The 21,488-nt window shown below is 38.7% G+C and overlaps 1 protein-coding gene across 5 annotated transcripts in view; it reads right to left on the reverse strand.

Annotated features, from left to right (window-relative positions):
• The window catches only part of grb10b (growth factor receptor-bound protein 10b), a 112,664-nt gene that overhangs the window by 21,612 nt on the left and 69,564 nt on the right, over positions 1-21,488 (reverse strand). For all 5 annotated transcript variants that reach the window (XM_030157605.1, XM_030157603.1, XM_030157604.1 and 2 more), the window contains one exon: positions 20,995-21,139. In XM_030157605.1, coding sequence (XP_030013465.1) covers positions 20,995-21,139 — 145 coding nt within the window. The remainder of the gene's footprint in view (positions 1-20,994; positions 21,140-21,488) is intronic.

Here is a 21,488-nt window from a genome sequence, read left to right on the forward strand (position 1 = left end):
ATTTTAAGTGCGGACACAAATATTGCATCAACCGTTTTGGAATTACAACCATTTAAAATAAAGTGCCTCCATTTTCATTAGACCTCAGATGGACCTGACTGTATATCTCTAAATATAGACCAAAGTTCCAGCAAAAAACCCAAAAAGGAACTGTATATGATATATATAATCTCAAAGTAATGATGGTGGACATACAGAATCCATTAACATCCTGAGGTGGTTTTAGGTTTGGGCAATGAAAGCATTTTGGTTAGGGCTAGGAAAAGATTGTGGTTTGGTTTGAATATTACTAAAAAACATTGCGAATCACTTTTAATCACATCACGGTGCCTTTAACTGTATTAAACTAAGCATTAGTATCTTTGGCTGGATCTAACCAAGTGCTATCAGTGCATAAATCTAACAATAAAAAAGAAAAAATCTCTGTGAGGTACAATTGAAAAGCACCATGAGCAGTTAGACCACCATAATTCTGGCACAGATCTACTGCAGAAATGTTGATAGGAAACATATACTTGGGTGAGAACACACATGTTTAGAAGTGTTGACAGGAAGTGTATTTTCAGTTCCGAAATGTTGAGATTAGACAGCGAGATTGGCCTGCTTTTAGATTCTGAAATAATAATAGGATTTCATATCGCAATTGTGGGGTCAAGTCTTTCTTTTGCCACAACTACAAGTCAAGTCTTGTGAATAGAAAAATCCCATTTGATACACAGCATTAGGCTAAGTCCTGCTTAATTATATGGCTTGTCAAAATGTTGAGCTTTTAACCAAAGTCTTATATAAACAGTGACAGTCAGATCTTTCCAGACGTGTTCATTCACCAGTATCAGAAACTGATTTTTCATCTTGTTTTTGCAACAGAGACTTTGCAAATCATTTAAAAGTTCCCAGAACTATTAAATTCCGCCACATCCTTGAAGCATGGAGTAAATGTACATAATGCACAAGTCAAGAGATGGTGATAAGCTAATAAAAGGAGGCTCTGGTGGTGAAGAGAAGCAGAATAGCAGTGACATAAGTTTGAAAAGTAATAACCAGCATCTGCAGGAAAATATGAGTCATCAGAAAAGTATCTCCTCATCACATAAAGACCAGTTCAGTAACGGCTTTGTCTGTGACTGGCGATGTTAACAGTCAGATGATACCAATCAGCTGAGGGCGAGCATGACGTTAATACTCCACCTGAACTAATGCGATCCCTGCAGTTTTGTTTTCTTCCAGAGGCTGCCTTAATAGGCAAATAAATCAAATGACCAATTGCAGAGTAATTTGGACGAGACGATGGAGCCGATCCTTAATTAGCTGTGGAAATCTCATCTCAAAGTGCGGCAATGATATTAGATTGCCTCGTGAGTGGAAGAAAAGAAAGAGAAAGTAGGGCAAACGGGAGGAATGAGAGAAAGACAAAGAAAGAAGGAGGGAAAGAAAGAAAGAAAACAGCACGCAAGAAAGAAATTATTGTTTTTTTGTTTTTTGTTTTCTTCTGATGCTTTTAACTGAGCTCTCATTTAGATGGAGGAGCAGAGCCGGGGCTCTCAACCTCTCTGATGACTCAGGTCTGATATCTGCCCTGTGATGTAATTCCTCAGGGAAAGACTAAGAGCCTTAGGCAGCACACACACACACACACACACACACACACACACACACACACACACACACACACTACATGTCCTGATATGTATGGATTTATTGAACACACTCACATAGACACAAGCTAAATATGGACTATGGGTGTTGACATACACAGAACACACACAATCCTTTCTCACAGACACACACAGAGACAGTGCTAGACAGAAACTAGACAGTGGTGAATACAGACAAAGAGAAAGTAAACTGCACCGTATGAGAACACGTGTTGTGCAAACAGAAGTGTGCACACATGCATGTATGTACACGTCCGGTAGCTCACACGCATACAGTACACGCATGTTTCTGCTTGGAGATTTGGCTGCTGTTCTCAAAATAGTTCTGCTGGTATTACATACACATTACAAGTCATTACATCAGATAGGAGTTACTGTGCTAGATTACAGTTCTGATGGTACATTAGCCATTAGCCGTAGCAGCCTGCACTCATATTAGGATACATCACATGCGGGTGATGTTTTAAAGCACTTAAAATAGCTTTCAGTTATTGAAAGAAAAAAAAAAAAAAATCTTTCAAGAGGCGGTCTCTAATGTCCTGTCACATCACATATTCATATGCAAATTTAACATTAGTTCCCATGCCATCTCTTCCTGGAACAAGGGAGCATCAGGGAAATACTTTCTAAGTAATATGAACAGGGAAGTTCTCTGCTGTGTACAAATGTGCTTCCTCCGCCGTAGCTGCAGCTTGAACAGCACCAGGCAATCCGGCAAGATTTAACCACACAATTTGTACTCTAATTAGATTCAAGTGCATTAATGAATAGGAAGGAAAACTATATAAGCACATAGGTTGGCTTGGTCTATATAGAAAGGCGTAAAAACTTTGATAACTTTAACACTTTCATGTATGAATTATGAGAATCTTAATCACAGTTTTTCCACCACCACCACCACCGCCACCCCACCCCCCCACCCCTTTCGGAGGACAACTTCATTTTTAACTATACAGGGGTTATTTCCTTTTGTTCAGAACAAAAGAAAATAACCCCTGTATCGTTAAGATAAGAAGACAAAATGAAAATTCTTGAACTATTTATTTTTAATTACAGCTTGTGTTTAACCCTTTCATGCATGAATTATGAGAACTTTAGTCAAGATTTTTTTCCTGAGTGTTTTTATTCCTCTTGAGGCATAAAAAAACCCCAATGAGGTTGATTTTTTTTTTTTGTTAATTAACCTATTTTTCCATGGACTTACAAAAATGTTCACTCATTTGGACACCATGTGTTTAATTTTTGAAGCAAAAAACATATTTAAAACGCAATATCAGAAAGTGATGTACTGTGTGAAAACTATGAAACAAAAGCCTTTTTAATGCAGCTAATCTGATGTTTTCTCACATTTTAACATACTCTAATACTAGTTATTACTCACTTCATGGAGATAATATGAAAAAAACAACTTTTTTTTTTAAAGAAAACTGATAATTACAGTCTAATAGCAATTAACAATAGATTTACACTCAAACATGTTAGTGCAGATCAGGTTTATCAAGAACATGAAGTTACAGTAATGGTATGAATGTCACCGTATGGGATAGTGCATAAGTGTCCACTGTGTTGGCTGATATGGAACTAAAACAACAAAACCCATGAATATACTGGAGAACAGCTGGAGAATAACTGTCCACTGTAGTGACCAGTATGCATGAAAGGGTTAAGTAACAATCTCAAACTTTATATTCCCATGTTCATCCATTCTTTGCTCGTATACATATACACAGAGGGAAGGCTCATATAGATGAAAGTGTACAGGGACAGGATGAGACAAGACAGTGGTTCCTCTCTAGACATGAAAAAAACAATGCAACTGACGTTATTTTTTTTTTTTTATGAACCTATTTTTCATGGAGTTGCAAAAATGCCCACTCAGATGGATACCATGCATTTAATATTTGAAGCCAAGAAACATGTATTTACTGATATACTGTGTAAAAGCTATGAAATAAAAATGTTTTTAAGGCTGCTAATCTGATGTTTTCTCATATTTAAATATACTCCAATATTAGTTATAACTCACTTCATGGAGATAATATACCAAAAAAAACCCAAACATGTTGTTAAGAAAAATGATAATTACAATCTAATAACAATCAGCAATTGATTTACACTCAAACATGTTAGTGCAGATCAGATTTATCAAAAACAGCAAAGTTACAGAAATGGTATGAATGTCAGTGTATTATTATGGGATGGTGCATAAGTGTGCACTGTGTTGGCTGATATGGAACTAAAACAACAAAATCCACGAATATACAAGAGAACAGATGGAGAATAACTGTCCACTGTAGTGACCACTATGCATGAAAGGGTTAAAACAAAGGAAAAAAAATCAGACTTTTTGTGTGGTTATAGTTTTTCAGTGTCAGTTTCTACAGTGACAGAACAGCTGCTCTACACTTCTGTTTACTTGTCACCTATATGAAAATATGCAAGGTGCCGACTTGTAGCAGGTCATCAGTCTTGGCACAAGAAACTCTTGCTAACATCTCGCCATTTCTGCTTCGCCCCCGTCCTAGAAAACCCCATTACTGCTGCCAACGTATAGTCACTGATAACCTGATTTGGCTCATAAGACCCACCCCGGCTCCATATTCCCATTAACAAGTACCCTCTATAAAGGCCCTTTGACTGTAATGTGGTGCTGTGTGTGGTCTGGGCCGCCCGGGAGACTGACATCCGGATGATGAGATGGAGACACAAAAACCTGAATGAGCCTTGGACAATTGGCCGTCCCCGCTCAGCGCCATAGTCAGCAGGAGTGGGAGGCACAAGCCAAGAAAACTCTGCTGACTCATGAGGAAGGGATGGTGAACTGTCCCTTGTCATCCAATTACCCCGTCAAATTAAGACCCAAGACACAGAGGCCTATCTGGGCTCAGCGAAGCAAAAGAAGGCAGAAAGGGATTTAGCGGCCAGAGAGGGGAAGCTGTGGAGGGAGAGGGCTATAGAAAGAAAGAGAGAGAGAGAGAGAGAGAGATGTATAGGGAGAATACCGTAGGTACAGTGGCAGCCTGCCATTTCTGCAACTGTGCAGCCACACATCAGACCATATTATATATTAGGGTGTCAGTTAGGCCACAGAGCCCTCTCTGTCTACGAACAAGGCAGTTTTAACACCCACTTATGCTCAGAAATGTGAGGTCTGGAGAAATGGGGCTGAGCTGAGTCAAATTTAATTAGTAGGCCAGATAGCACAGATTTAGTTTAGCATTTGAACGATCTATAAATGTCTTTATAATGTGATAAAAAAAAAAAAAAAAAGGTCAACATTAGGTAAATACACAATCAGGCAAAATATCTTACATTATACTGCAAAACGTTTCGTAAAAGTCATGGGATGCAAGTACATTTTCTCTTCTGTTTACTGTGGTCACCTGCTGTGAATCACCCTGCATGGAGCCAAATGTTTTACCAACAGGAAGGAGCAGATACTTAATTGTAAAGCAGGGCATATTTCCAGGAAACCCTAGCCAGAAAATGTCTTTTCAGACCTGATTTGAAACCATTGTCTGATTACAGCAGGAGGGCAAAAGGGGGGGGGGCAAATTGTGATAGGCCAAACAAAGGGTGACATCACTGGCCGAATTTTACCGATACACTGGAAACGGTCCACTGGTTATATCGCAACCTAAATGTGGTACAGAAAGTGCAAACTCGCTGTTCTCACAAGAGACGTACGGTACTGAAACACACTTAGAAAATATAATTCTATCATTATCATAGAATCAATATTATATACAAACAATTGAATGGCATTGGTGTGTATGAAGGACAAAGACAGTCTAACATTAGAGGAAGACCTCTGTAAGGGCCCCACGTCCCACTGACGTAGTAACATCACAGACAACTACAAACAATTATTCCCCATTCAGGGAAATTACACTATGTGCCACAGTTCTGTACAAACTGCCCCCGTAATGGGGAGTTTTCTCTAAACATGCCAAGATCACTGTCTTTATCTGTCTCTCTGTGGTTGCTGACACAAATCTCAATGCCAGCTCTTTGACTTCAGTCACTTGTCGGCTGAAGGACGCAGCTACTTTTATGCATCGATTTTCTTTTCATGTCTTGTCAGGTTTTTTCACTGCCTGTCGTCCTCTTTAATTATTTTATCAAGCTTTGTGACAACACATACACTAAGAGGAAATAGTCAGACCAGATTGATATTATATTTCTACTCTTTTATGTCACTTCATTAGATTATTTACTAACTTAAAACTAAATAAATGATGGCATTGATAGAAAATATGACATTAAAAGTTTAATTACCAGTGATTAAAAAGTCTATCCTCTTTATGTTTAGACCCCTTCCCTCCTTTTCTCCCTTTTCACAGCAGCAGCTTCAGAAATCTGAGCTGTCCTACTTTCCCCTAAGAGAAGGAGGGGGTGGTGGTGGTGGTGGGGGGGGACAGAAAGAGAAAAAGAGACAGAGGACAGAGGGAATGAAAGAGGGAGAAGGGCAGAGAGGGAGAGAAAGGGAGATGGAGGCTCCATGACCTAGAGTCCAATAGCTCTGTTCAGCTTTGGCCAGATGAAATGCCTACAAGGAACACACTGCTTTTTGGATAGAACACACTGACACACTCAGATGCAGATAAACACATCTACACCTGGATTCATTACCATAAAAACCATTAAAAAACAAGAATACATGTATTCTGACTTGCAATCCTGTTCACTCCTAGTCTGACTGGAGCAGAAGTGTACACATTTGGTCATCCAACAGTCTAAAACATAGACAGAAACAGAGCAGAGAACACACCGGGATTCCCATTAGCTGCAGGAGTAATGAGATCTTGCCCTTTTAGGTGGGTGAAAGTTGTGGCTTCTAATCTTACACTGCCTGCCTTCTGGGACAAGGATGAAGGATGGACCATTAAAGGTGCATCATGCCTCAATGCCTGGGTGGTCCAGTCATGCTCGCATTGAAAGAGGTTTATTTAGTTAATTTCTGTATTTAGTTTAACTAAACACAATATTAGTCTTCTTTTTTTTTTCACATATTTAAGGTTTAGCGCATCCTTCCTGCCATTACCTCAGCGTAGGGATCCATCATTACTGAACAACCCACTGTGATAACATAATATAACACTTCACTTGGAGCTAAATTCATGAGGGATGATCCCAACTGTCAGCCTGTTTTACTTTGTTTTCATTTGGTGCTTGAGCTTGTCCCTGTTTTTTTTTTTTTTTTTTTAGCCAAACAAAAAAAACTACCACTTATTTGCTTAATGTGAGGAAAAAGAAGCAGCTTGAGCTTTAGTTACATAATGTATCAATATCAGTATCAGTTTATTTGCCATTTGCAAAAAAACTGCATTGGAAAACGAGTTGCAAGAGCTCAGCATACAAATACATGAAAGACAGTACAAAGCAAAAAAACTATGAAAAATTACATGAATAAGAATAATAAAAAGACAGGTGCCCCCATAGATCAACCGACACTCACTTGGACAGAGTGCATGAATATAAAGTGTGTTACTTATACACAAATACAAAAACAGGACCAATGGCCCTGTAGCTTACCGGCCAAATTAAAAGCTTTGGGAAATGTATCCAGATGTCATTTATTATCACCCAGTTATGTGTATTTATTCTATTACAGAAATAGCCCATGTTTTGGTCATATTCCAATCAGATCTGTAAAAACTTCAAATTCCAACTTGATATCATTGATACTTACTGATTTATTGGATCAATCCACTTCCTATCTGTTATAATGGGAACATTTTTCAAAGTCGCACCAAATCCAGAATCAGATCCAGATCGAAATAATTTGAATACCTTGTGTTGACATCATCATACAGAAGCTGTATACCAAGTTTGATGTCAATCAGAACTGTAGTTTTGGAGAAAAAGACAATTGAATTTTTTTCCCCATAAGAGCCCATGTTAAATTTTCCATCAGTTCCCGGATTCAGAAGAAGATCCTGATCAGCATGTGGCCATTATGTTTTGGTCATCTCCCCATCAGGGCTGGACTGTAGAAATTTACACTGGATATCATTTATATTTACTGAGTTATTACATCGATCCACTTCCTATCTCTTCTAATGGGGCAATTTTTCAAAGTCGCACCAAATCCAGAATCAGATCCAGATCCAAAAAATTTCAATAACTTTTGTTAACATCATCATAAAGAAGCTGTATACCAAGTTTGAAGTCAATCGGAATTGTAGTTTCGGAGAAGAAGACGATTGAAATTTTTGTATCGAACGACAGACGACGATGCCGGACGCCGCATGACGACAATAGCTTATGACCTGTCGGCTGGTAAGCTAAAAATAAAACATACACCATACATTGTTAAGTATGATTTTCATGTTTGGCATTAGTTGTGTTCATATTCTTCTAGGTTTGTTAAAGTTACTTTTCCACTGATGGCAAGAAACTCTTGCTTGTTGGTACTATTTAGCAATGACAATGTATGTTTTAATGCGCCGCAGCTGGAATTTCTTTTCATGTGTGTACACTGCAGCATTTTCTCTGGCTCAAGGCTATCATATGGTGTTCAACACATGGCGTTTCTGCTACAGTGTAGGCGGTGGATGTTAGCTGCAGATGGCTCAGTGGTTGCAGTGACAGTGACCTATTTTTAACTGCATGTGTGTAAATTAATTTAGCGTGTAACAGAATAATTTTAATCCAATATTTTGGGTCACATATTCCGAATATGTGAGATAATGTGACACAAGTCTGCTACTTAAGTTTCCAGAGGGTGTTTTTTTTTTTTTTTTTTTTGATCATGGCGGACGTGCATGACATTATTTACGCAACAGATTTGTCAGTGGTGATTTGTTTTATTCATTAAAACATAGGCTAATCATATGAGCCAAGGTTATTATTTAACAACAGGCTATGTGTTATGGTTGTGTGTACGTGTGTGTCTCTGTGGCAGCGTGGCAGTAGCAGGTCTAAGCGAGCAGGTCGAGGCATGTTTTCATTTAGCAGCAGGGGATAAATATGTCCCTGACACACGAGATGTTCCAGACTCAACCACAACCTGCATGGCGCTCGTCCAGATAGCATTTGTTCAATTGCAGCCAAACAATTTGTATTTCACAGCACCGAACGCTGCGAATCTACTTAGTCACTCTGTGCGTTTGTCTATATGTCATTATGGGTGTGTTTATCTGCTTGAGAGAGGAAAGAGAGCAGGGGCACGTATGCTGACAAAGGCTTACTGTACAGCCTGCATGCTCTTTTTACCTCTGATACAAAGAGCATCAGATAACACAAGCATGTGTGTGTGTGTGTGTGTGTGTGTGTGTGTGTGTGTGTGTGTGCGCAAGAGTGTGTGTATGCCTCAGGCTCAGACACTCGGTGTAATGTTAGGAATAATGAGGCCAAAAAGCAGGCATGCATCAAATATACACACATGGACGCACACACGCACAAGCTCAATAAAACATCCAGTTTTAAGCGATTTATTTATATTCACATCAGTTACAAATAATCACAAAGACATAAACAATCGGAGTGTGTAAACAGTACAAATCACACACACATACACACACGCTACAAACATATAAGTGTGACAAACCCGTGATTACACAATAAAACAAGTGTCAAAGTTTGTACGTGTTCTGTGCTTCTCTTTAAAATTCATTGGCTGCTGCGAGAGTGAGCCAGCGGATTTTTTTTTTTTTTTTTTTTTTTTTGTGGTACTGTGTCACCTTTGATCTCTCACAGCGCGACCTGCAGAACACATCAGCGCTCCCGACGAGAAGCAGGCCACGCATAAACACACGAAAGTGGACGCGCGCTTGTAAAGAGAAACATACTGTACATACATCAGGCGCATGAGCGTTCACACACTCTGCTCTAAATACACACACTCGTGCACACTCCCACAGATGTTCTCAACAGTTTGGGCATCGACCGCATTCCATTCTGCTGTTTGGTTTACAGTGGAAAATTCTGCCCTTTGACCTGGAGTATTTCCAACAGTCAGGAAGTAGGCAGCCAGGGAATGCCATGCTTCAGCGCTAAGAGAGCGAGGAGTGATGGATCAATTCTCATCATTTATGTACCGTGTGTTCCAGTATTAATTCCACTGTCTTCTTTTGTTGGCAGCTAAAACCTGCTTTAAGCATTCTGCATGTCAAAATAGATTTGTTAAACTGGCACAACCAAAAACATTATTTTCCAGTTCTGCAGATTCGTTTTCCAGTTGTGTATGTATGTGTGTGTGTGTGTGTGTGTGTGGTGGCATTAAGTTTTTGAGCTATGATGTGGTTAGTTTTTGTTTGTTTTTTTTCATATCGATGAGTAATTCACTGGTTTTGTTTGAAAGGTGGTGACAAACCTGGAGAGAATTATAACCCAACTCTCCTCTGTTTCAGCTCTTTTTGTTTTTTTTTTTGGTTCACTCCCGATGCTTCCATGCATGTCATTTTCATCTGCCACACAGTCCCAAAAAGTAGACAGAGCAAGCCTTCGACTCAGCGGTATACTTAGTGAAGAGTCAGCTGCTGATGGAAACAAACACTGTGGTAAAAAAAAAAAAACAGTGAATATTCAACTGTAAAGTAATGATACACTATTCTATGAGGCCAGTTTTACTTCTACAGGCTCCTGTTTTTTAATTCTACACATTACATTTGAATTAAAAAAAAAAAAAAAAAAAAAAAAAAAAAAAAAAAAAAAAAAAAACAGGAGCCTGTAGAAGTAAAACTGGCCTCATAGAACAGTGTATCATTACCTTACAGTCGCCTCCCTGGGGAGGTGTTCCGGGCATGTCCCACCGGGAGGAGACCTCGGGGAAGACCCAGGACACGTTGGAGAGACTATGTCTCTCGGCTGGCCTGGGAACGCCTCGGGATCCCCCCGGAAGAGCTGGAGGAGGTGTCTGGGGAGAGGGAAGTCTGGGCATCCCTGCTTAGACTGTTACCCCCGCGACCCGGCCCCGGATAAGCGGAAGAGAATGGATGGATGGATGGACATTACATTTGAAATTTTAAAATTGCATACTTTTTCCAGACCCTAATTTCCAGATGTCTTGGTAAAAAAAATTCCAACCAGTCTTTATATTTGGGTCATCAGAGAATTTACATCTACCCATTAGGACAGGGGTGTCAAACTCATTGTCATTCAGGGGCCACATTCAGCCAAATTTGATCTCAAGTGGGCCGGACCAGTAAAATAATAACAGTGAAAAAAGTAAAATTATATTATGATCAGGTTTACATCTACAAAGTTTGCTTAAAAATCTGAATAACATGAACAACTGGAATTGTCTTAAGAAAAACAAGTGCAGTTTTAACAATATTCTGCCTCGGTTTATCAGTTTATCATTTACACATGTGCGTTACAATCACACAAAACATTTAGTAACAGGCAGAATATTGGTAAAATTGCATTTACTTTTCATAAGACATTTCCATTTGTTCATATTTGTTCAGGTTATTCACATTTTTTAGTATAGTTTAAGTATAGTTTGGTAAAGTAAACATTTTCATGTAATTTTACTTGTTTACACCTATAAAACAAAAAGAAAATTTGGGGTTGTCATTATTTATAGGTCATTATGATAATATTTTACCGGTTCTGACCCACTTGAAATCTAATTGGACTGTATGTGTCTGTATGTGGAACCTGAATTAAAAGGATTTGGACACCATTGATTGTTAATATCTTCAGTGTAATTTTTGCATTTCACAAATTCATCCCACGGGCTGGATTGGACCCTTTGGTGGGACGGATTTGGCCCCCAGGCCGCATGTTTGACACCTGTGCATTAGGAGTTGTGCCAACGATTATACAAGGCATGTTGAATCTCTTGCTCACGAACAGTGTGTGGACATCACCTGTCCTTCGAAGCAGCAGTGAAACTTGACGACACCTGGGTGGGCTTTAAAACGGGTTGGAGGAGGATAAGAGCAAAAGGCTGGGCATTCAACTTGTCAATCTGTCCAAGGGTCAAAACACGATATTCGAAATCTCTCTGATGGGACATTTCAGAGACAATTTGACAGATCAGTAAATGACCTACATTTTTACTTTTAAATTAATTTTTGCTTTAGTTGGACCATAAGGGATTGTCAAAAACAAGAAGCTACTTTATATGGAAATAAATGTTGGAATGTTGGAATGGCAGTAACTGGCAATCGGTGTAATTACTGAAGAAAATTTTTGAATTGTTGAGTCTGTTTGTATGAATGTACTGCCATGATCATATTGTTGTGTATAATTCAGTTACTGCATTGTGTATTTGTTGCGGTTGAATGCTAAAACTGAATAAGATTGCTTTGTGTGCGTGCATGTTTGTTTGTTTGTTTGTTAGCAAGATAACTCAAAAAGTTGCGGACAGATTTTCATGAAATTTTCAGGCAAGCCCCCCCACCCCCACCCCTGATCACCACCAAAATTTAATCATTTTTTCCTTGTGCCAGTATCAACCTTTCTTGAAAATTTCATGAAAATCCGTCCATAACTTTGAGTTATCTTGCTAACAAACAAACAAACAAACAAACACGCACGCACGGGAGGCAGATCTGTCTTGGCGGAGGTCTGCGCTCTCCGAGTGCTTTTCTAGAAAAGACAGCGCAGACCTCCACCAAGGCCAATCAGTGGGGCCCCCCCACCCCCGATCACCACCAAAATTTAATCATTTATTCCTTGTGCCAGTATCAACCTTTCCTGAAAATTTCATGAAAATCCGTCCATAACTTTCTGAGTTATCTTGCTAACAAACAAACAAACAAACACGGGGGGGGGGGGGGGATTTGTCTTGGTGGAGGTCTGCACTCTCCGAGTGCTTTTATTGTTTTGCTTTTGTTTTAATTTGCTTCATTTTGTTTTATTTGTTTCTTTGCATGTTCTAAATAAATAAATAAAAGTTTGCTCTCTGATGGGACATTACTGTGTTTTGACCCTCAAATGTTTTCTGGGATGCGTAGTCTACTGTATGTGCTCTCACACAAACATTTTACTTGCACTACCAAGCACCTTAAAAAAAAACAAATCGATCCATTTCTTTTTTTTTAGATATTCATAATTTTATGTTGTCGAAAATAGAACAGTCTTGGAAACATGAATATTTTTCCATACATTTGTTTCCATTTTCCATACTTTTCCAGACCTGCAAATTTATAAAATCAAATTCCATACTTTTCCATACTTGCGTAGGAACCCTGTGCAGAGCTATATATTAAGGACTGGTCAAAAAAAAAAACTTTACCAGTGGATATGTGCGATATTCATGTTCTGCAGGATATCAAGCTAAATCACCTATGACACTGATCTGAACTGCAAAGCAAGACAGTTATAGTCTCATTACAGCATCACACCCTCCACATTACTTCCTGCTGTGAATGATTCAAGTCTGAGTGAACTGCATACAGTCCTGTTCCCGCGACGTTTTTTTTAATCATGGAATCGCTAGGAGCAGTTACGATGACTTTTGATGTTGAGATGGATGCTATTAAAGTCATTATCTGGTGTCACATCTCTGAAGACTCAATGTGACGCAAAGTCATGCAGAGACAGCGAGGTGTAAAAAGGTGACATGATGGTGAAAAATGATCGGCGTCAACATCCCTTCAGGGATCCTATGAGACAGCAGTTACCTAAAATACAATCTGACATCATCGAACATATTTTAGGTAACAACTGGCCACCGACTGGATTACAGCTGATTCTGTCACACTCTTATAACATCCTCCTGAGACCCAATTAGTAAACATTTTTGCCACTTTACATCAAATAATTGCCTTAATTGGAAACAACATGATGCAACAGCTTTTTCAGACACATTTTTTATTTTATTTTTTTTTATATAATGTCCTTTTCAGTAGACTTTTTTTTTTTTTTTAAGTAAAGCTGTGAAACTCTTGTCCACTACAGAGGACAAAAATGCATTGCTGGGTCTCAGGAGGATATGTATAGAGCTGAAACAATTAATCGATTATGTGCTTGAAGCGAATGCAAAAATTCATGATTCGATTAATCGACTCAAATTGATTGAAGGGAAATATTCTATCGGAGTTTTCCTGAATTGAAGCTTCTTTGTGCCTCACAACAAGCGTCCGTGTGAAACACAACGGTGGAACCAAAGTTTAACAGCAGAGAAATGAAGGAAACAAAGCTTTGATTCAAGAGAATTGTGGTTGAATGATTTTTTTTTGGATCACTTGGAGTCAATTAATCATTTCAGCTCTAGATATGTATAAATAAAAATGCAGTCCATACGTTTGTGGTACAGGCTGCAGACGATATGAGCCGCTTACAGATATTTTTCTTAACAATAAGTGATAGATCGTAGGGATGTAACGATATGAAAATTTCATATCACGGTTATTGTGACCAAAATTATCGCGGTTATCATTATTATCGCGATATTGTTGAAATTGTGCTCAAAATGTTCAAAAAGTACTAATACACACACTGAAAAAATTTAACCAAGTTGTATTTAAAATAGATAAATAAATAAATAAAATAATAGACATAATGTACCTTCTGTTGGCAGAAACATTCAAATATTAACCCTTTGTGGTCTGAGCCTATTTTGTCCATTTTTAAGTACTTCTGATTTTGCTTTTATATACTATGTAAACAAATGTTTACTATACCCATGTTTGGTATGGGGTTTTTTTTCAGCACAACTTCATCTATACCATCTGCCTATTATTTTTTTCACTTTAACCAACTATATCAACATAAAAGGCCAGAAAATACAAAAAAATATATAAAATCCAATTTGAAAAATGTATATAATTTACTGCATAAATAACAGAAAGATGCTAAACAAACCTTTTCAAAGACTTTAAAAGTGAATATTGGTTCCAAATATTAGGTATATCAAATCAAAAGTGTAATAAATTAAAACTATACTCAAATATTTGATATAAAAGCAGCTCTTTACATAGGGTTTTTTTTCCCCTAAAACTGTGGTAATCAAACACAGTTATCATGATAATTACAATTTAAACGGTAATATTAACCGTCTGCAATTTTAGGCAAGGCAAGTTTATTTGTATAGCATATTTCAGCAACAAGGCAATTCAAGGTGCTTCACACAGGACATTGAAATCAAAGAAACAAAAAGAAACACATTTAAAACATTATAAAAGAAACATGTAAAAGGTGATTAAAAACAGCAAGTAAGAAAACAACAGATAAAATCAAAAAAAATAAAATAAAATAAAAACACACATATTAAAGTAAGAGTTGCAGTGCAGAGTTTCAAAGAGAATATAAAATGTAAAAAGTCAAAAGCCTTTTAGTCAAAGGCAGCAGTGAACAGGTGAGTCTTTAACCTTGACTTAAAAGAACTCAGACTCTCAGCAGACCTGATATTTTCTGGTAGTTTGTTCCAGATATACGGAGCATAGAAACTGAACGCTGATTCTCCATGTTTAGTTCTGACGTTTGGATCACAGAGCAGACCTGCACCAGATGACCTGAGTGGTCTGGATGGTTCATACTGGACTAGAAGGTCTCTGATGTATTTTGGGCCTAAACCATTCAGTGCTTTACATGATAGCAAGAGAATTTTAAAGTCTTTTTACCGCGGTTTATCATTATACCGGTAATCGCTACATCCCTAATAGATTGATATGCTAATAGGTCAATACTAATCAGTGATGTTAGTATTGTAATAATAGAGCATGTATATATCCTGAATCTTTTAACACATGTCATTCTATAAATAGGTGAATGGTGCACTGTTTTCATACCCAAGTACTATTCTTAGCCAATTCATACTGCATGGAATATAAAAATCATATTTGTTTAATGCAAGAAGTCAAAGAAAAGCTAGCTCACATACTTCTAGGAGTTCTGGAGACTTCTAGTCCAGCCCAAAAAGAAAACACAGAGGCATTAATTCTTTTGCAGACTTATGCAAGTGGACACTTCAACTGGCACTAAGCACCAACAGCCCATTTGCTAACATTATCAAACAGTGCCAACCCCTCCTCCAGTGCTTGTCTGGCACAATGTGCTATTTTAGGCTTCTTACTTCATCATGTGTGAATAAGTGTTCATCTGGTGAGGACATACAGCTCAGCACCCTGACTTACTCCAGATCACCAGGAACTCTAAGATGTTATGTGGAACAATGTGAGCAAATTTACGTTTTTAGTTCCAAATGTGTGGATGAATTTTAATATACTTTAATTTCAACTTTTTTCTTTGCGAGTTATTTGGAGAACTTAGGTTGTGTTTTCCGAAGGTAAGTTCAATAGATGTGGTTAAAGTTCATTCCCAAGTGTCCTCAAGTTTCTCCTGCTCTTCTACAGCGGCAACGAGCACACTAGATACTGACACCACCCACAACAAACAAATGAGTGGCTCCCAGCGCAACACTAACCTCATGATAGCCAACCAGTGCCAATAATAACAAGGGTTTTTCTCAATGTTACACAAGTGAGAAATAGGGTTACATAAAAGAGAGATTGAGGGATGACAAAGAAACACGTGACTGATCGAAAGATAAACACTGATATGAAGTACAATACACAGAGAGACGGACAGAACAACACAAAGATAATGAGAGACAGACCAGAGTGGCAGAGATAGGGCGCAGGGATCCTACCATACCATAGAGCACAAGGAGCTGCAGGACATCCAGTCCAAGTACAGTAAATCCAACAAAATCTGGCAACTCAGTGATCAAATCAGTGTTCCCACACTGGAATGACTGGGGCAGCTATGGGAACACAGTGTCCAAGTAAGCACATAACAGCACTCTCTACTGCACTACTGAGGACAGACTGTCAAGAACCAAGACAGAGAAAATTAATGGATACTGGCTAACTGCCTTGCATTCAAAGCCTCCTTATAGGTTTTTCCATTGCATGACATGGATCACACAGGCAAAGCTCCTGGTATTTTCTTAAGTTTAGCGTGGCTGCAATACCTGCTCATTAGCTGGCTGGCTGTGTACTGAAAAATGTACAGTTTTAGGATTTCATGGAACCCCAATTTCATGGGCAGGCTCAAGAATGCAGTGTTTAAAATCATATTTATCCATCCGTGCACACTTTTATAGAGGTCGTTTTTAGTCGACACAACGTTGGCACCAACTGGCATTAATTCCTAGTTTAATGTCTTCAACCGTCCTGCGGGCCCCAAAGAAATCAAACAATGTTTAGCTGATTCAGGAATGTTCTTTGAAGTCTGTTTATAATGAAAGGTTCAGCTTTTTACTTTGCACTCGGATGTGTTATGAAGACATCTTCAGCAATGCCCTTTTGTACTTCAAGTAATTAAAATAGGAGATGACAGACAAATTATATGTTTACACCATTTAGCAAAGAAAAACGAAAAAAATAACTGTAGAATTAGCAGCAACTTTTTAAACTTAACTGTAGGAGTAGTTTGACTCATAGTGCAAAGGGCTTTCTAGGTAAATTCAGTTTGTTCAACTTTAGATTGGTTCAAAGAGATTTTCCTCTTCATTTTCTTTTTAATGTAAATCAATAAGGGTTCCAATGTTTGTTAACTCATGTCATGTTTAACACAGCATGTTACTTCTATAAATGTCAAATTGCGGCATTTCAACATTTACTTCAGATTTTCCTCTGTTGAGCGTACACAGAAAAAGAAGAACTGCTGTGGAGAGCAGGAGGATAAATGGAGAAAGACAGCAGAGGGAGGAAAGTGAAGTAATAGGGAATCAGATGGCCGTGTCAAACAGCTTGCCCGGTGATTCTTGACAGCCCTGCGCTGCGTCCTCATGCCTCCTGCGCAGAGGCCAAGAAGTGAGGTAAGGAGGAACAGAGCGACAGAAGCATGGGAGTCTGTCAGAAAGTGCCCGGAGGTTGGAAAATTCAGTAAACTAAACAGAGAAAATTCTCAACAGCAGGCTGGCAGAGTGGACTGGATGTTTGGAGAGTAGACAGACTGACAAAGAGAGTTAAAGACAGAAACCAAAAAAAAGGCACACAAACACAGCACATGTGGTTTAAGTGACGGGGGTCAAGGGTCATACAGAGTGGGCTGGGAGCAATAATTTACCTATTCACCATCCCTCCTGTCAAAGTCTGAACAGGTCGCCCACTCCTCCACAGATCTGCGCTACATATGTTATGGAGCAGGCAGTGTTAGTGCTGTTCCCCACACCTCAGAAGCTAAAGGTGCTGAAACGAATTTCCACTGAAGAACAACCACAATGAGACATACTTTCCATTGCCATCAACAATGGACAGACACTGCCAATGCTGTAAATAGTTTACAGAACTCACAAAAACAGGCAGACATAAGCGCAAACACACACACGCATCTAAAAAACAAATACGCCCATGAGCATGAATGGATGCACAGCATGCTTTTGCACACAAGTCTGAATGTGTGCGTGCACAGTGTGTAAACAAATGCATGCACTCACACAAGGAATTAAATTTTCCACAACTCTTCCTCAGCATTACTTATTCATTGCAAAAGTTTGGTGGTCCATGGAAAGAAAACTAGTAAAAACGTTGTTTTTACTATATCTAGTTTACATTTACAACTATGTTTAAGATTTAGAACATTCTAAGCAGATGTATGGCAGTACTTCAGCGTATGAAGTCATACGTTTTTTGTTTTTTTTTAAACATCCTCCACCACCTTCCTTAGTTGTTAATATAAACTGACAACATCAATATGCTCCAATAATTGAAAGTCATGTTTTTCTAGAAGAGTGATGATTAGAGAGAACAAAAGCCTCACCAAATCAACAACAATATTGGTAGATTGTTCAAGGGAGTGAAAACAAGCAGTGTTTATATATGCAACCTCTAGCACAGTGTTTTTCAACCTTGGGGTCAGGACCCCATGTGGGGTCGCCTGGAATTCAAATGGGGTCACCTGAAATTTCTAGTAATTGATAAAAAAAAAAAAAAAAGAAACTTACTAACAAAAAATATATGGTGAGTTGAGAGAGACAATCCCACCACATAAAAGACTAGAATGTGAAACTGAAGCACTGTGGTACTGTTTATCTGTCAAATGTTCACTGTGGTCAGTTTCAGATGCTGCAGCTCTTTCATAATTCATAGTTTGAGTTCTTGTTTGTTCAGTATTAATTGTCAGCCTTGTAAATCCAAGCTGGACTGACTGTACATATCCTGACCAAGGAAAATAAAATTCCCACTTTGTGCAGTAATCTACACCTGGCTTTTCTGCCTCCGTCCATAATAATATACATTATATAGACTAAATGTCGTCTAAAATTAAAGTTTATTTGCAACATAGTAGAGCAAACTATTACATGATAAAAAACAAATTAATTTTAGCAAAAAAAATGTCTCTGTTTTGAATGTCTGGAGTCGCCAGAAATTTGTGACGTTAAAATGGGGTCACGAGCCAAAAAAGGTTGGAAACCACTGCTCTAGTGGTTGCATGAATAAGTGTAACAGGAAAAAAAAAAAAAAGGAAAAGAAAAAAAGCAAGAGTGACGCCACTTTGCTGATGACATTAAATAAGGCCGGGTCGCTGTGTGAACTTACACACAACAGATCGGGTTTTGCGTCTTGCCTCAAGGTGAAGGTAAACTGTCGTCTCCAGTCATGATGTAGTCCACTTATTTTATCTCTTGGCACATTTTTTTCTTTAACATTAACCAACTTGTGCTTGAGCCAATAGAATTTTTTTATCTGTAGCATTATCACAGCCAAAATGTAAGAGTTATTTAGTATCTTGTATCACTATTTTGGTAGTTTTGGGAGCCAATGGACTATTCTGTCAGGTAGGTACGAGGATCAGATGAAAACCTTACAATCATGCTGGGTGATATGATTGGAGATCAGATACAGCCCCTGTACGACACACAGCCATGACTACAAACACCGTCCAAGGCAGAGTTAATGTTCCCTGCTAGGTTTGGAGCAGCTCAAAAAAAAAAAAAAAAAAAATCACTGTCAGATCTGGTTCAGCTTTTTCTGTTCGGTTAGTCACACCTTCTCTTCTATTCCATCATCTGATAACGGGAAGATAACTGAAATCCAAAACTCCCCTGCACCTCCTCTAATCCCCCGCTTCTCTCTATGTGCTGCACTCTTAACAGGCCATCTGGGAATTCAAACACCAACAACACTCCCTTTCCGAGCAGGTCTCTCAGTCAAATAAAATGGTTTCTGAATATTTACCAAACACGCCTGCCTCACTTATATGGGGCCAAAGTTATGTCACAGCTAGTAATTCGATGCAAAGCTCATAACCACTTAGTGAGACATTCATCTTAGCCCTGAATGAAGATTTACCATGCAGTGTTGAATTTATGCCATAGCTGGTAATTCAAGCCTACGACATTCCCACAGAGAAAGAAACAACTTTCCCACTCACAGCAGTGTAACCTTTCGAAGCTTAGTCTAACATTAAACATTTAGGGCTTTACTTATGTCAAATATGGTAATTCCAACCCACAACTTCCCTAACTTTTCCAACAACAACATCCCCCAGGTTTATCAATTCACTAAACTTATGAGCTGACTGAAAAAGCAGAGCTGCTCCTATTAAACTCGGACTGCACTTTGGCAAGAAGTCATTCAACTGGAACTGCTGCCTATGATCTTTTACCATAAGCTCCATGACCAGAACAGACCAGAATCATAGCCAGGCAGGGTATTTATGAGAATTAGTCCGCCCTCATATTACTGTAAACTGGTATGTTACTGTAACCAGCACTGGCCGGCCCCATATGAACATCATTAAGAGTGACAATGGAGGGAATAGGACTTCCAGGAATAGACAGACCAGCTTTTAAATCTTTGTCAGCTTGTGAATGCAAACAGGCACCGGCAGCTTCACCAAAACACACCCACGTATACAGGTACATCTGCACATAAAGACACACACACACACACACTCTTTCTTTGGGTCTGCTTCCTTACTCTTGTTCTTTAGACATAGCCACAAACCATCTTGAGCACACACACATGCACAGTGCTATCACATGCAAGCAATCAACATGCCTCAGATGAGCAAAACATGGGGCAGATGAAGGCCGTGGAAAATTCCTAAATGCTTATGTTGACCACTAAGTACAGCTGATTTATGATATTTAAATTCTGCATCCTTCAAAACAAGTTCCTCAAGTCATATTTGGGCGAGTTATCAAAACATAAATGAATGTAAATCAAGATGAGCCCTGTTTTGCTGCTTATATTTACACCCTGTTTTCAAAAACGGGCCCATCTGACAAGGTCTCCCATATGGTACGTAGACAATGTTTTGAATCCAGTGCAACCACACCAAATTACAATGCTGTGTAACGCATTAAACCTAGCACTAAGCTAAAAGGTTACTCCTTTTTTCCACTTCTACATTCCTGAAATGTTGAATATGACTACATGAGACAGAGTTTCCAAAGCACTGCCAGGTTCTCTTTAGGTTTCTGACTTACATATTTGTCAGTGGATGGTTCTCCAGGTGGTAGCGACCCCGGACTGAGGACAGGTGAGCTCGCCGGACTGCAGAGCTCAGGAAAGGGGTTGGGGATGGCCGGGAGAGACGATGTCCTAAGCTGCTGCTCTTCTTCCTGCAACCTCCTGGACAATGGAAACACAGCGCAGGACAGTCAGACGATGGACTGAAGTTGCATTTTTTATTTATTTATTTTTATACTTTATTTTTATCTTCACATTTTATGATAGACGTAATAAGCAAAAAAGAAAAACAAAAAAAGCAAAAGACAGACCACAACAAATAGAGCAGGGGTGTCAAACTCATTTTAGTTCAGGGGCCACATTCAGCCCAGTATGATCTCAAGTGGGCCGGACCAGTAAAATAATAACAGTGATAAAAGCAAAATTACATTATGAAAATGTTTACATCTACAATGTTTCCTTAAAAATCTGAATAACATGAACAACCTGAAATGTCTTAGGAAAAACAAGC

The sequence above is a fragment of the Sphaeramia orbicularis genome, chromosome 16, assembly GCF_902148855.1.
Source record: "Sphaeramia orbicularis chromosome 16, fSphaOr1.1, whole genome shotgun sequence".
Lineage (NCBI taxonomy): Eukaryota > Metazoa > Chordata > Actinopteri > Kurtiformes > Apogonidae > Sphaeramia > Sphaeramia orbicularis.